The sequence below is a fragment of the Labrus mixtus genome, chromosome 9 (assembly GCF_963584025.1).
Source record: "Labrus mixtus chromosome 9, fLabMix1.1, whole genome shotgun sequence".
Lineage (NCBI taxonomy): Eukaryota > Metazoa > Chordata > Actinopteri > Labriformes > Labridae > Labrus > Labrus mixtus.
Genome location: NC_083620.1, coordinates 21836937 through 21851287, shown reverse-complemented (window position 1 = coordinate 21851287; position 14351 = coordinate 21836937). Strand labels below are relative to the sequence as shown.

Below are 14351 nucleotides of genomic sequence, written 5' to 3'. Positions count from 1 at the left end.
AGAATGTAGGTCAGGTTTTATTTATTTTTTTCATCATGTATGAAGAGGAAATTTTAACACATTGAGGGAATATGACATTTCTCAATTTGGTGTTTCACCACCAGAGGGCGCCTGTCACCTCTGTCTGAACTGTATTCTTCTTTTTTTTAGGACATTTTCTGACATAAACCTTCACAAAAAACATTTATCATTTTTTAATTTTATTATAAGGACGGGTTTTTTTTGGTGCATACTGCAGGTATTATCATGACCAATTTATGTATTAGTTTAGTTAATAAATAATATTGGTAATAATAATACATTTTGGACATGGAAAACAAACACTGCATGTCATTATAGGCCTCCGCAGACAAAAGAAGGTTAAAAACGCCCAGTTAAAGAGCCATAAATAGTGATGAAATGAGGGATAACATGGTGTGAATGTGAGCGTCTCAGCTTCTTGACTCCTCCTGCACAGAGGGAGGGAGGCGGGACTCGGAGCACCTAAACAGACGGAGGGGTTGTGCATTGTGCTTAGTGTGTCAGTACTGCATCCACCGAGGAGGAGAGGGCCACACACGGCCTCCGTAACCTCTGAGCTGTAAACCTGCAACCGCACACTGAAGGAGAGTCAGGAGGAGGAATCTGGGACCATATCTGCAGCGTTTCCTGGACTGAGTCGCTCCTTTGTCGCCGCCAGTCTCCGGGCTGCAGGAGGAGAAGCTGGGAGAGGACGCGTCTCCTTTATTAAATCCCGATCTGTCGGTGGCGGAAGGAAGGGACGTGATATGAACCCATCATCGGCTTAAAACGGCAGTGCAGCTAATAAATAGCCCCGTTTTCAGGGGGAGGGGAGACATCAGAGAGGACATTTGTACCTTCAACCTTAAAAAAGACCTGACGACGGAAGCTGCAGCGATGCCCGGGTTTGATTACAAGTTTCTGGAGAAGCCAAAGAGACGCTTCCAGTGTCCGCTCTGCAGCAAGGCGATGCGGGAGCCCGTCCAAGTCTCTACCTGTGGACATCGCTTCTGTGACACCTGTCTGCAAGAATTTCTAAGGTACGACCGTGTCTGTGTGTTTATTCAGAGAACGAGAGAGAGCCACCTCTCTGCAGGCGATACCGGAGACTACACAGTGCAGCCCTGTCTAGTTTCGGTCGAGCAACTGTAAATAAAGGACGTGCATGTAGGTGTGTCCTCCTCACCTTTCCTCAGCAGGTTATATTTACAATAACTTAGTGTTTCCTGCAGCCACACAATGACCATGACAGTGCATGGGGCCTGGTAAACAACGCCTGGCCGGACTCCCCTCCTTGCATGTTTTTGATTTCGTCTTTGTGCATGGATGTAATACATGAAGAGCCACTGTGTCAACACAATGACTAAGGATCTTTTGTTATTGTTGTTTTGATCAGTCATATAGGTATTTATGGACAGGTAAAAGCAGGTGTCTAAGTCAAAGATAATTAGCCGGATAATCATGCAAATGATAAGATTGTTGCCGCTTTGCAGATGTTGTCCTTTATTTGAACTGAATCTTTAGGTAAACGGGATTTATTGTTTCAATATTTCATGTTGTGGGTGAGGGTAGGCCCCTGCCTCCACATCCTGTCTGTGTTTTCGCCCCTAGGGGTGACTGAGTCTGTATGGGTCTCTGGGTTTGGGATGATGAGGTTAAGTCTTAGCTGACCCCCCCCCCAACACCTCCACCACATCCTCTTCTAATCTGCTGAACACTGAAGTCTGTGTTCACACTCTTGGAAAGAGTCTTTGTTTTATCTGAAGGTGGACAGCACTGCCTCTAAAACAGTCACTCATTATCCATCACTATAAAAGGAATGTGATGTGATGTCATTACCTCCTAGTTTTCCCTGTTTAAGTCAAATCTTATTGGCTGGAGTTACAGCAGAGTGTATGTGCTGTTTATGAGAAGTTCTCCATGTGCAGAGGAGCTTCTTAGGCTTTGAGGAAGTTTATAGACGACTTATGTGCATGCATAATCAGTGTGTTTACTGATGTTTGAAGGTAAAGTAAGTCAAAGTTCTTCAGTTGCCTTGAGGAGCAGTGTTCTTGTTCTGGCTGGCAAAAGAGGTTCATTAGTAGAACACATTGTGTAATTTATGCGTCCTATTTTCTTTCTTACAGTACAAACCAATGACTATGTTCATTGGTTTGTACTGCTGATTACTTTCTGGATAAAGCGATGACTCATCTGGACTGTAATGTCAGAAAAATTGTGAAAACTGTTCATCAGTGTTTCCAAAAGTCCAAAATGATTTCCTCACAACCCTTTTTTGTCCACATATCAAAAGTCTGTGAAAGATGAGAAAAGTAAAGCAGAATGTTTTCATATTAAAGAATCTGCAGCCGTAGATTTGCCTTCTTTCAGGAATAACCTAAACGGAAACTTATTAATGAATGAATTTAATTGTTGCAGCTCTAATCAAAAACCTGATAAAGATAATGAATAAAAAAATGGATATTTGACAGCAAAGTGGCGCAAAGTGGAGAAAAAGGAGCCCTGTACTGTCATTATAAAGTAAACTAAAGAGTAGACAAAGATTTGTTGGTCTTTAATCGATTCATTCAACAAACGTTTCAGCTCATACATTCTGATGTGAAGCACATTTCAAAAAAATGTCTCCAAAAAACATCCAAATTCTGGTGCGCAAAGGATCCAAAGCTGCAACCTTGCAATTTTCTTTGAATATCTTTGAATTTGAGGATCAAGACATTTGAAGATATCTCGTTATACCTCAAAAAATGGTGAAACAATGAAAAGAGTCAACAGTTGCAGTCCTCTGCCTGCTTTATGTTGATGAGTTGTAGTTCCCTCACTTTGTTCTCAGAGTCTGTTTGACTATCTATCAAGTGGAGGGTTTCTATGGATATGCGTGTGATGACGATTGTTGTGCAGGCTGAGACGTGTGCGTGAAACAAACTTCTTCACTCCATTAAACCGATCCATTCCTTAAGCTGCTGTTTATCCAGATGTTGAACCGTATCAACCTGATACAGGAGGGCAGCGGCGTCGACGTGTTGTGTGCAGGAAATCCGAGCTTCAGTGATGTGTTTGACAAGCGAAGAAAGACGTGTCTCTCAACTTGATGTGGTGAAAACAAAGCCTTAAAGCTCTCAGATAGAGTTAAATATAGCATTTTGATGGTTTTTTTTGCAGTCCATAAAACCGCTGTGGTTTCTGTGTGAGCTGTATTTCAACCCGTTAAATCAACTGAATCTGACTGTTCTGCAGTTTAATTTCAGTTAGACTTCACTGTAAACAGCAAGGAAACAGATCATAAAACATGTTAAGTTCTACTTGATGAAACTAGAAATAGCCCTGAGGGCAGACTCACAAGCAAATAAAAGTTCTTTGAAAACAACACTTGTTTTTAGGAAAGATGGAATATCTCATCTGAATGTAAAATATCTTGTATCAACTCCTCTTAACCTCCTTCTGTCAGGATACAAAAGTCTGCTCGTTGACAGGAGGGAGCTGGAGACGTGACTTTGTGCTCTGAATTCATAAACCACTTTGTCGTGAGCGCCTGGTTCTGCACCTTGAGTCATCAGGAAGCCTCCTCTGGCTTACTAAACAGCACAAAATTGCATCTGGTTGAAAAGCAGAAGCTGGGCTGAACAAAGAGAGAGCGAGGGAGGAGGAACAGCGCTCCTTCTCTGCTGATCAATGAGTTTGTCCCGACGCTTTGTCTGCATCATCCCGCCTCCGCCTCCGTCCTCATCCTCCGTTTTTTTTTTCCGCTCCCGTTGTTACTCCCACTGACTGACTGAATTCAGCTAGAAGTTTCATAACTCCAGAAACTTTTTGATGAGTAACTCCTTGTGTTCGTGTTTTCGGTCGGGATGTGAGTGCAGATATCAGAGTCCTCCCTGTCTGACCTGCAGAGCGTAAAGATCCAACAGCTGGAGGAAGACATGTGACATCTGAACGTCTACACCCCAGATAAGACACCATCAAAAAAACAAGTTAAAACTTGTAAAAAGGGTTTTTTAGAAAAGGCTTTTTTTTTTATTCATGAATGTTTTCTTTAATAACAGATGAGTCATAAAGTCAGCGTGACTGTAACTTTTTAGTTACTGGATTTGTGTATGCACCGTTTAATGTTTGACTGCTGCAGATGATCTGGATCAAAATCCATTTATTCACAGCTTATCAACACTTACAACTTATCAAACACCTTCGTAAATCATTATAAACATTTATAACTGAACATTCGACCACAAGAACCCCCTGTTAATGACTCTGATTGATATCAGCCGACTTAAACATTTAAACTCCTTTAAAGACTGAATGATATTTAGTCATTAGTTTATTTAATAAATTTAGATATTTTTTCAACCCTTAACGGTTCACTTTTAAAGAAGTAATGATGAAAAAAAAAAACCACTTAAATCTGCAGACAGGAGCCTAGGAGCATAGACATAGCTTTAGGGTTTTTGAGTTAGCATTAAGCTAGCTGCATTATTACTAAACAGAGAGGACATCCAATCAACCAGTAGGATTTTTTTTACAACCTGGCCAGCTAACAGGTATTATAAGCTTATATTCATAAAGTATTTAAGAGAAGAAGATTTATAAACCATTAATAATGCCATTACCATAGTTCCACTTTTAAAACTTCCCACAATGACGGCCTTGCTAAAGAGTGGTATGCTGTTGTCTTTGATCACGTTTGACATCTAGTTATGGTGTCAAGATGTCTAAACGTATTCTAGTGCTCATGTGTTTTGTATCTTTTGTTGAAAGTGCACTTTGTGTGTCACCTCCAAGCGTTCCTGGTCCACTTCTCAGGGAAACCAGAGCTTGAATAAACATTTCTATCAACAGCAGATGATCATCATGCAGCAGAAAAAAAAAAAACAGCCAGAGCGTCGCTGCAGATTCCTCACCTCTCTAATGAACAGCGTGTGCCAGTTCAGGCCGCTCTCAGCTCTCTCTCTCTCTCTCTCTCTCTCTCTCTCTCTCTCTCTCGGCCATCGGGCGCACGCATCTTTTTTGTGAGAGGCGTTCGAGTTGATTGAGGCTGACAGACAGTAGTTAGCTAATTCTTCACTCCCATTGTGCAACTAGCCTGATCCCTCTCCTGTAATTACTGGAGGCTGTGTAACATCCAGTCCGGGCCTGCGAGCGGAGCCTGCCCACTTTCACACTGATGGACCTTCTCCTCCTCTCCTCCTCCACGCCTCCAGAGCCTCGCCGCTCTGTCGCAACAAGCCGCGCAGGAATGCTGCTGCTTGGCATCGCTACAGTGTTAATCACCCTATGCCAAGGAAGTAGCTGTCACTGACATCAAAGATGACATCATCAAGAACACATCACTTCAACTTCTCCTTCAAAACAACTAGAATTTGTTTCTAACACTTTATATTCGGTGTAAGCAGATGATATACTAGTCAACATATATCTCGCCTACTGTTGACACCCATTAGGTGAGGCTGGTGCCACGATAAGGATATACGGTAAGCTACTGTAAATGACTATAATGTATATTGTCATGGATGAAGTGTTTAAAAAGATGAATGGAAAGGGTTAATCTCGTGTTTCACAAAGCATGTCAGACATGCACTTTGAGGAAACGCATGGATTGTTTTAACTGTACCATGTTGCTGCGCTGAGCGGAGCTGGTGTGGGAGCCCACTCTTGTGTTTGCATGTGATGCTAATGGGCTGTGTTTCCGCCTCGGGAGGAATGTATAAATGCTCCGCAGAGTCCTGGAGGCTGCCCCAGCGCTGAAGGAGCATCATGGGTTGAGATCAGCCGAGGCCTTCAGCGCCTCCCCCCCCCCCCCCCCGGATCAAACACGAGTCACATGCTCCAACAAATCCAGTGTGTGCTGACCGGGGCCAGGCCTTTTGTTTTAGCAAACACTGCCCCCTTAATAAAGGGCAATCAACACTTAACGGTAAGGCTGACGGCCGGGCCACACATGCCGGGCCTCTTCGCTCATCAGTACAAGGTCTGTCGAGCCGGAGTAATGCGTGCAGTGTGACAGCAGTGTCTCTGTGGGATGATGCAGTGCGGTGCCTCGGCCCCGACAGGGGTGTAATTGGTTTGTTCGGCTCAGGAGCGTCCTCCTACAGGCCTCCACACGGTTGTGTAGCGCTGCTGCAACTGCTGACTTCCCCGGAGTCACGAGGACCTCCAAAGTGGGCTAATGTGAGAGTTTTTCACAGCTCCATTATTCACTGTCCACAAGCTAGGGAAGGGTTTTTTCTTTCTTTTTTTTTTTTTTTTTTTTTTTGGGAACGCACTGTGATTCATTTTAACTTTGACACATCCTCTATCTGTAGCGCTGTTTTTCTCTCCTCATTGATGGAGGTGATACTCACTTTTTTCTGCATTCTCTCCCACGCTTTGCCAGTCTGAATGCCCCGATGCACAATCATCAGCTTTTTAAGTGCTGCAGCCGAATGCCTCCTCCGTATTTCACTCTCAGTCCGCCAGCAGCTGTTTGTCTTATTTCAATATGTCGGCACTTTAGTGGCAGAAAAATCAATCCCACTTCCCGATGAGTCGTCTCTTATGATGGATTTATAGCTTTAAATCATGGTTTTATCGATGGTTCATAAATCACTTAATTAAGGCGGCAAGCAACTATTTTTTTTGATAGTAAATAAATTACCAGTAAGCCATAAAACGTTTTTTTTTAAAAAGTACAACCTGCTCATGTTCTCACAGAGAGCCCAACACAGTGGATCCTCACATTACTGTATTCAGTGTCAGCTAAAAATAATCTGAAATAGGTCATCAAATCAAGTACTTGTAGTCTACTATAAATATGAGTTTAAGATTTGTAATACGCCAACCTTGAAGTGTCAGGCTGTGCTAAATCAGTTGCTAACATTAATCCTTCTTAAAGGTGCTTAAAGGCAGTTAGAAATGTTGGTAAACAACTAATTAATCCGTGTTTTAATGAGCTAATCAGCTTCGTCTGCTGTTCCACATTTTGGTAGAAGACATGTATACCACCTTGTGCCTGTGAATATAAACAATAAAGTTAGCTTAGCTTAGCACAAACTGGAAACTGATAAATAGCCTGGTTCTTTCTAAATGTTCAGACTCTCTCAGCCTGACAACTCAAAAACCTTTTTCAGCTTTTTAATGTCTCTAAAGCTTTGAAAGTTGAGTTAAAATCAAACACCAGACCAGACCAGTGTCTTTCTCAGTCAACATGTGTTGTTCTGACTCTTTTCGCTCCTTCAAACGCCCCCTTTTGTCCACGCAATGCCGCCATGCAGAGGGATGTATAGAGGGGTCTCTGTGGCGGCTGTGACCGGTTTCTTTAAGGCCTTAATGGAGCTGCATTGATGCCCAGTGTTGTGTGTATTTCTGCCACTTGAGGCAGCTGGGTCTTTTGTGTCTCAGTGGGTATCTGTATGTGAAAGAGAGCCTTTGCCATGGATGGCTGATGAATGACTGTGTGTATGTCCCTCGGTCCCATCAGAGAGACATTCACAGTCCCCCCGCAGGTGTCCAGAAAAAGGCCGCGAGGACATCCTGAGTCCAGATCCGGAGAGTTCGGAGGCGAAAAACACTCCGCCGTCCCATCCTTCTCTGAACACAAGGGCTGTTAGTGATCCGCACACAGAGAAAGGTTGTGTTCAGCTGAGTGAAAAGCCCTCGGGCCTCCGTTCTGCACTTTGGGGTCTGTGAAGGCCGAGCACTGAGGCTGCTGTCAGCTGATGTACTCGGGGTGACAGAGCTGGAAACGGCCCAGTAAATTTAAACACATTGATGCTTAGAGAGAGCCGCTCAGATGAAGAGAAGAGAGACACGTGCTTCTAGATACAGCAGCATTTAGCTTGGAAAAGAACAGTCAGCACTTGTTTAAATACACCTCCACGATGTTCGGTACCTGCACAGTACAGAGGAGCTGTACCGCCCACTCCTTTTTTTTTTCCTTCTATTCTCAAAGTGGTTAGAGTTACCTGAATGTTCCTGAACGCCACATGATCACAGACATGGACTTTGAATCCAACCATGGCATGAGGAGTGGCTGATCTTTAAACTTTAACACATGTGTTTACTTCACACTTACAAGTGCCTGAATCAGTTTGAAAAAGAGTGAAATGCAGAAATATTTACACCAAAGCTGAATGAAGCAACTTTAAGATGAACTTGTGTCAGTTCAGGTATGATGTCGCACAACTGCTGCTAGTTGAAATAGTTCACCTGATAGTTGCTGTATTTTTAATGAATTGAGCAATCAGATGACAGACAAATGTTGAAAAAAACAAAGGTAACACATTCAATCAGTTTATACCAAAAAAGTAGAAAACAGCAAATTTCTCAATTTGAGTGAAATTAATTTGTGATTCTTTCCATTTTTGCTTAAAAAAACACTTCATAACTATGTTTAAAAAGTTTCCATATTTAATTCCATCTCTTGGAGGAAACCCTTGAGTTTGGATGCACATGAAAGCAGCGGCACAAAGCTGAAAATGAAAGCCTGAGAACATAACCAAAACAAACCAGAGGAAACGAGCGTAAATCACAGTATTTTATGGGTGTTAGGAAATGGATGTTGACATCTGATAGCCAGTAATTACCCAATGTTTATCAGGCTAGCATGAGAAAAAGACCTCAAGCTGCATTTTTGACCCGCAACCTGATTTGAAAAGAGAGCTCTCTCACTTTGTATAAACGGCGGAGAAAGTTGGTTTAAGAGACGGTAAAAAAAAAAAACAACAACTCAGTTCTTTGGACTCACACGGTGACAGATGAGCTGTGTGTCAGTCCACTTTCCCATTAGGGTTTGAAGTAAAAAGAACACAGTGCAGCAGAATAAGAGAAATGTTTCATACAGCCTTAATGACTAACTATTTACTTACATGATAATAAACTAATACTAACCCTTTTAATAGTGTAAAAAAATCCTCTGAGTGAAGAGAAAAAAAATCTGCATTCTCTGCTTCTGTTTTCCTGAATGTAATATTTCTCAGGTTTCTATATTTATCTACAACAAAAAATCTAATTTTTTGATTAAACAAAAATAAAATTCTGTAGAAAACAACCCTTTTTGTCATTTTTAACACATTCAACTAGAAAACAATACACAGATAAGTAGACAAGCCCTTATTTAGTGTATTAGGTGGATTGGGGGAGCCCTTTGCTTCATTTCATATCCCTAATCTCTGGTTGGAAGTTGATCTGCTCTGACACGTTTGTTCCCCGAGAGTTTGAGACAGAGGGAGGGACAGAAAGATGTTTCAGGATAAGGTAATCACAGCAGATCTCCTGGGAGGAAGCGGCGAGGCTTTCGAGACGCAGCTGTGATGATGACATCGCTGAGAGAAAGTGTTCTGACCATTTCACACAGCTGCACGACAACAAGGACCCAATGATATTGTATGAGCCCCGGCATTGTGACAGCTGCACGGAGCGGAGAAAAAGAAAAGGAGAGCGGCCGGGGCCCTCGTGTCAGGAGGATGAAACGCTCAGGAGTCGGGGGGGGGGCGGGGCGGGCACTTAAAATTCTTAGGTTGATTTTCTCATTGAGATGTTTGAGCGTCTCGATGCGACGGGGCGGCTCTCCACGCGTCACTTTCAGGTCACATCATCGCTGCTGCTGCTGCTGCGAGGGAGGTTGTTAGTGACAGCCAGTTCAAGCATAATTCATCGCTTATGAAAGTCTTGAGAAAGTGACTGATTGTATTTAATTCACAGGCAAAGCAGCCTTCAGAGTTCAGCCTCGCAGCTGCAGCTTATTCTCCCTAAATACTCCGACATGTTTCTTTCAGAGTACTTTTTAAGAACTCTGGTTGACTTCCACATGAACTGCGAATGCTCATCCTAATAGTTGACCACACACGTTGTCTTTGCAGCGCTCTGTGGACTGAGGCAGTTTGTGGTTTGTAGAAAGTGGTAAGGGCCTGACTCACGGTCCAATCACCTGAGTCGCTGACGGAGAACGACTTGAAATCACTGCAATTACTGTTCGGCTCGTGTAACATGAACTCACCTACACAGGTGGTTTGCTTTGTCGGTGTGTCTGTTTGTTAATTGAACTTGCGTGCTCTTTGCCACGATGACGACGTATGATAGCAACATTTAGAAAAAGGACTTCTGTATTTGTTTTGCATTTTAACTTCAGATGTGTAAGATGAAAAAACGAGTGAGAAATTCACGTTTGATTACAAGTTGGGCGTCATTTAGGGCTTTCATTTCTACTTGTTGTGATGACATTCTACTAAAAAGCTTATTACAGTTTCAATGAGCAAAAAGTGTCATTTTCAAATAGCTTCTTTCGTCCAGTCAGAAGCCAAAAGACTCTTCTTTAACTTTAGGATTTATAGATTTTTAGAATAGGCTAATTGGAATTTTATTTTTCTTCTGAAGAATCAACTATTAGTTGAAAGTCTATTTTGAAAAGTTTGTGTGCAGCCGCTCTATAAGAGTCAGTTGTGGACATGCCTCGACATGCCTTTGTGTATAGGAGCCCCTTTAAATGAATCTCGCAGCCTTTTTGGCCAAACAAAGACGGAAAACATTCCAGCTATGCAGCGCAGCACCTTGCCCCTCGCACAGAGAGCATGCTGGGACCGAGCAGACAAACCCGGCCCTGCTGCAGCTGGACTGCAGCCAGTTGGCCCACATCTGAAACACATGGCTAGTGCGTACACGTGCCCCGGTATGCCTGCTATGTGAGTCAGTGTAGATGGATGTATGTTTATCATAAAACACACACACACACACACACACTCTCTGCCTGATCCCACAAATATTCTGGATGTAAGTTAATGACCATTTTAAGAGTTTCAAACAGCAGGTATTTGAAGCTAAAAGGCAGAGTTTGACGGTTAAAACATTTCAGTCAGTCTCAGTCTGAATTCATCTGCACTAATGTATTAAGTCAACCCACCCCCCTTCACCCCTCCCTGCAGTCTGTTTGTCTTGTGCACAGGTCACTGAGCCGACAGACCCTGTGCACATATGCATACAGCCACGCACACACACACATGTTCAGACTCCCACAGAAATCATTCCAGTAGGATGATTTTTGTTTTTCTGCTTTGCGTTCCTGCATAACTGACTTTCCAAAGCAGGCTATTAAATGTAATTACATCTGAGGAGTCAGAACCCTGTAAAGATCTGAAGAAGGGCAGATGACTTGATTCAAAAAAAAGGAGAAGAAGTCATTTTCAAAAGCAAATATGACAACATTCCCGATAGTTTCAAGTAAAGGTTGGTCAGTTGTTTTGCGCTTTTATTTGTCTTATTTGTATGAATTTTGGGTGTTTGGTCTGTTTGCAAAAAAAAACAACAATGAGACGTCTCTTTGAGCTTTAAAGACCAATCCTTGTACCAATCATTTTAAAACACGTTTTCTGTCATTTCATTTAGTTAGTTATTATAATTCATGTCACAATTGAGGCAGAATAAGCAGTTATTTGTGTCCAGCAGTTGGATGATGAACATGTATTTTCTGAAATAAGGTCCTCTTTAATGTTAGTATAGGAAGTGACGCTGACACACACTTTTAGGGGACATCTTTGCCTTCTAGCAAGAAGTACCCTCACACAAATATTTAGCTCGTTTTCTGCACAAATATGCAGTTCATATCCATTAACCATTAACCCGTTGATCCTGCAGCCGGTCCAGCTGATGTGATATTCTCCTGTGATGATCTGGCAGAGACTGTTGGCTGTAAAGCAGAGTTGTCCTTCTGATAGCATGCAGCTGACTTTTTTTGCTGCAGTGGTTGCTGAGCGGAGCGGCCGGCAATGTGAGGAATCTGTGTCTGAGGTCTGAAAGGAGAGCAGCTGTGAGCGGAGCTGAGAGCGAAGGGGAAGTGGACGGCCTGCTGCAGAGGCACCTGTCCTCAGTGAAAGGCTTGTCTGTAGAGCCGAACAGGTGTCGTCAAGCAGTTAAGCCCTTCATTTGAACTCTCTCTGAATTATAGTCATTTATCCACCAGGGTGCCCCTCAATGTTCAGGTCGTAGCCCAGTTGCCCTTCAGCCTTTCCGGCCCTTTTTTTCTTTCTTTTTTCTTTTGGGATGAAGACTTCCTTCCTGCAAAGACCCCTTCATCTTCCTCTCCTCAGCTGCTCTGTTTACTGTGGCGCTCCTTTAACCAAACAGCTCATTGACTCTGCTGAGTACACTAACTCCCTTGTGTTGTGTCTCCGGCTCTCGCTCGCAGCTCATTTTCAGATATGTCAACACTGAGTTGATACTCTGAACCTCGTCTTCCTCCCTCTGCACAAGCCAGCTATTGATCCTGTGAAAGAGCCGCGCAGGAAGTCGCTCTGTCAGGTGCACGTCCAGATGGATCGCTCAGTCGGCTTGCTTCGGGAGGGAGGAGCGCTCGCTTTCTAGACCCTCTCAGCTCACAAACTAATGAAACGGGCTGGGATTGGCTGATGCCGGTCGTAGATGAACAAAGTGGGCCATGGCTGATTTAATCTGTCACTGACTTTGTGATGAAAAAGAAAAATTTGGTTTAACGTTTAAGATTCGTAAAGTTGAAATGATCATCTTCATGTTGTGTGTATCGTTCAGCCGACAGTCTTAAAACAAAAGTTGAGTTGCTGTCAGAAAGGACAAAAAATAATTAAAAAAAGACGATACTCTCATTTACTCTCTTTTTATTCTTACAAGAAACAAGTGACAACACCATTTGTTGCTAATTCCTCCTTTCTCCTTTGCTGCTCTGATTGTGAAAATCTGGTCATTTATCTCAGTGTTGCTGTCGGCAACAGGGGCAGGTTGAAAAATTCACACTAGACGAACAATGCAGCTGAGGCACGTTTGAAACAAAGGAGGCAATTTGACGTCAGCACCTCGCCTCGCTGAACAAAGAGATTGCATCCACAACACGGAGAGGCGGACAACTGCAGGAGGCGCTGCTCGGAGCTGGCTCACAGGCAGCCACAGGAGGGCATGTACAGGCTGGAGGCGGCTCTCTGTTCGACTGTTTTAGACTTTTTCTGCGGATTCCGACTCGTACTCAACCAGCAGCCGGAGAGAGATGTGATTATAGGAGCAGAGGTCATTGATTGTTTCTTTTTTGTGAATCAGTGCATGTGCCTGTGTGTGCTCACTGTCTGCCATCTCTCCCTGCACTCAGACACACACACACACACACACACACACACACGCAAAGTCTTCACCTTCCCTCCCGGTTACCATGGACACGAAAACACAGGTCCCAAAGTTGTCTCTGTCAGTGATGTGCACACCTCACACTGACTTATCAGTAAAGGAGCTTTTCCGCTCAGACTTGAATTGAAATGCAAATGAGCCTGAAGCAGAAAATTCACAGGTTCTAACTTTTCTCTTTTGAGAGGAAAGCGACGCTTCAGTTTGACGCCGTTTTTTGGGTTGAGGTGAGCGGCCCCCTCGGAGAAAAAGAAAAGTTGGATCTGAGAGGGGAAGAAGTTTCCAGCTTTTCCGCCCGAGAGGGACACGAGTGACTCACGACACATCCTACTTGTGGCTGTGCCATCCCGCACTCCTCGCTGCGATAACAGTCGGTGAATCACCGCGAGGAAGGTCTCACACTCTGACGAGGGAAAATCCAAATCATTAGCCCATCTCTCGTTTCTGCAAAGTCTTCAGTTCACCATGACCTCAGACACAGAGCTTCACAGGCGCAGAGACGGATGTGCTTTTCAGTTTCAAATTGTAATAAAATACTGACTTTGAGTCATTGTTTGAACATCATCAAACATCCTGATCTTTGTGATTTGTTAGGATCGGTTGTGTCACTGAGGATGTTGCAGGTTTTTTTTTAAAGGTGTTCTTGTGGGAATCGGACTTGAATAACTCCCTCACTCAGGAAAGAGCTGATAATGGTTTACTCACACCTGCTATCTCACACACACAGAGCAGGCCTGTGTGGGGTGTGTTAGTTTGTGTGTGTGTGTGTGAGTGTGAAGTGGTTATCGATGACAGAAAGGAAAGAAAGGAGAGCTGGTTAATGACTTCCGAGCTTTCCTTTCTAGTGTTACCAGAAGTTTGGTGGTGTTTATGGTTTACACAAAACTAACAGGGAATCAGGTCTGCGTCACCTTCTGACCAGAAACAATGCTTGTTCATTTCTCCAAAGCTGCACACAGAGCGAGTCAAGTGTCCAGCAAATTACAGTGTAAATGTTAGCAAATATCCAAAGAATCATTCAGAGGAAAAATGGGGATGAATCCAACCCAAATCCAAAAGAAGTGGAAAACATGACGGAAATGTAGTAATGTGTGGTTTTTTGTTTACTTGCATCACGGGTCTAGAAAACAGACGTTTATAGGGCTGTCTGTCTGCAGAATCACAGAAAAACTTCTGGCCTGAGGTCTGGGTTAGAGTGCCCTCCTAGTTTTGAATGACCTGCAGAAGATTTACAGCCTCATAATCAC

The 14351-nt window shown here is 43.3% G+C and overlaps 2 protein-coding genes across 2 annotated transcripts in view; both read left to right on the top strand.

The window, feature by feature from the left end:
- Positions 1-14351, top strand: part of tada2a (transcriptional adaptor 2A) — a 111466-nt gene that overhangs the window by 29655 nt on the left and 67460 nt on the right. The window lies entirely within an intron of this gene.
- traf4a (tnf receptor-associated factor 4a) overlaps positions 502-14351 on the top strand; it is a 37276-nt gene continuing 23426 nt past the window's right edge. The window contains exon 1 of the mRNA XM_061046904.1: positions 502-1040. Coding sequence (XP_060902887.1) covers positions 898-1040 — 143 coding nt within the window. The 5' untranslated portion in view covers positions 502-897. The remainder of the gene's footprint in view (positions 1041-14351) is intronic.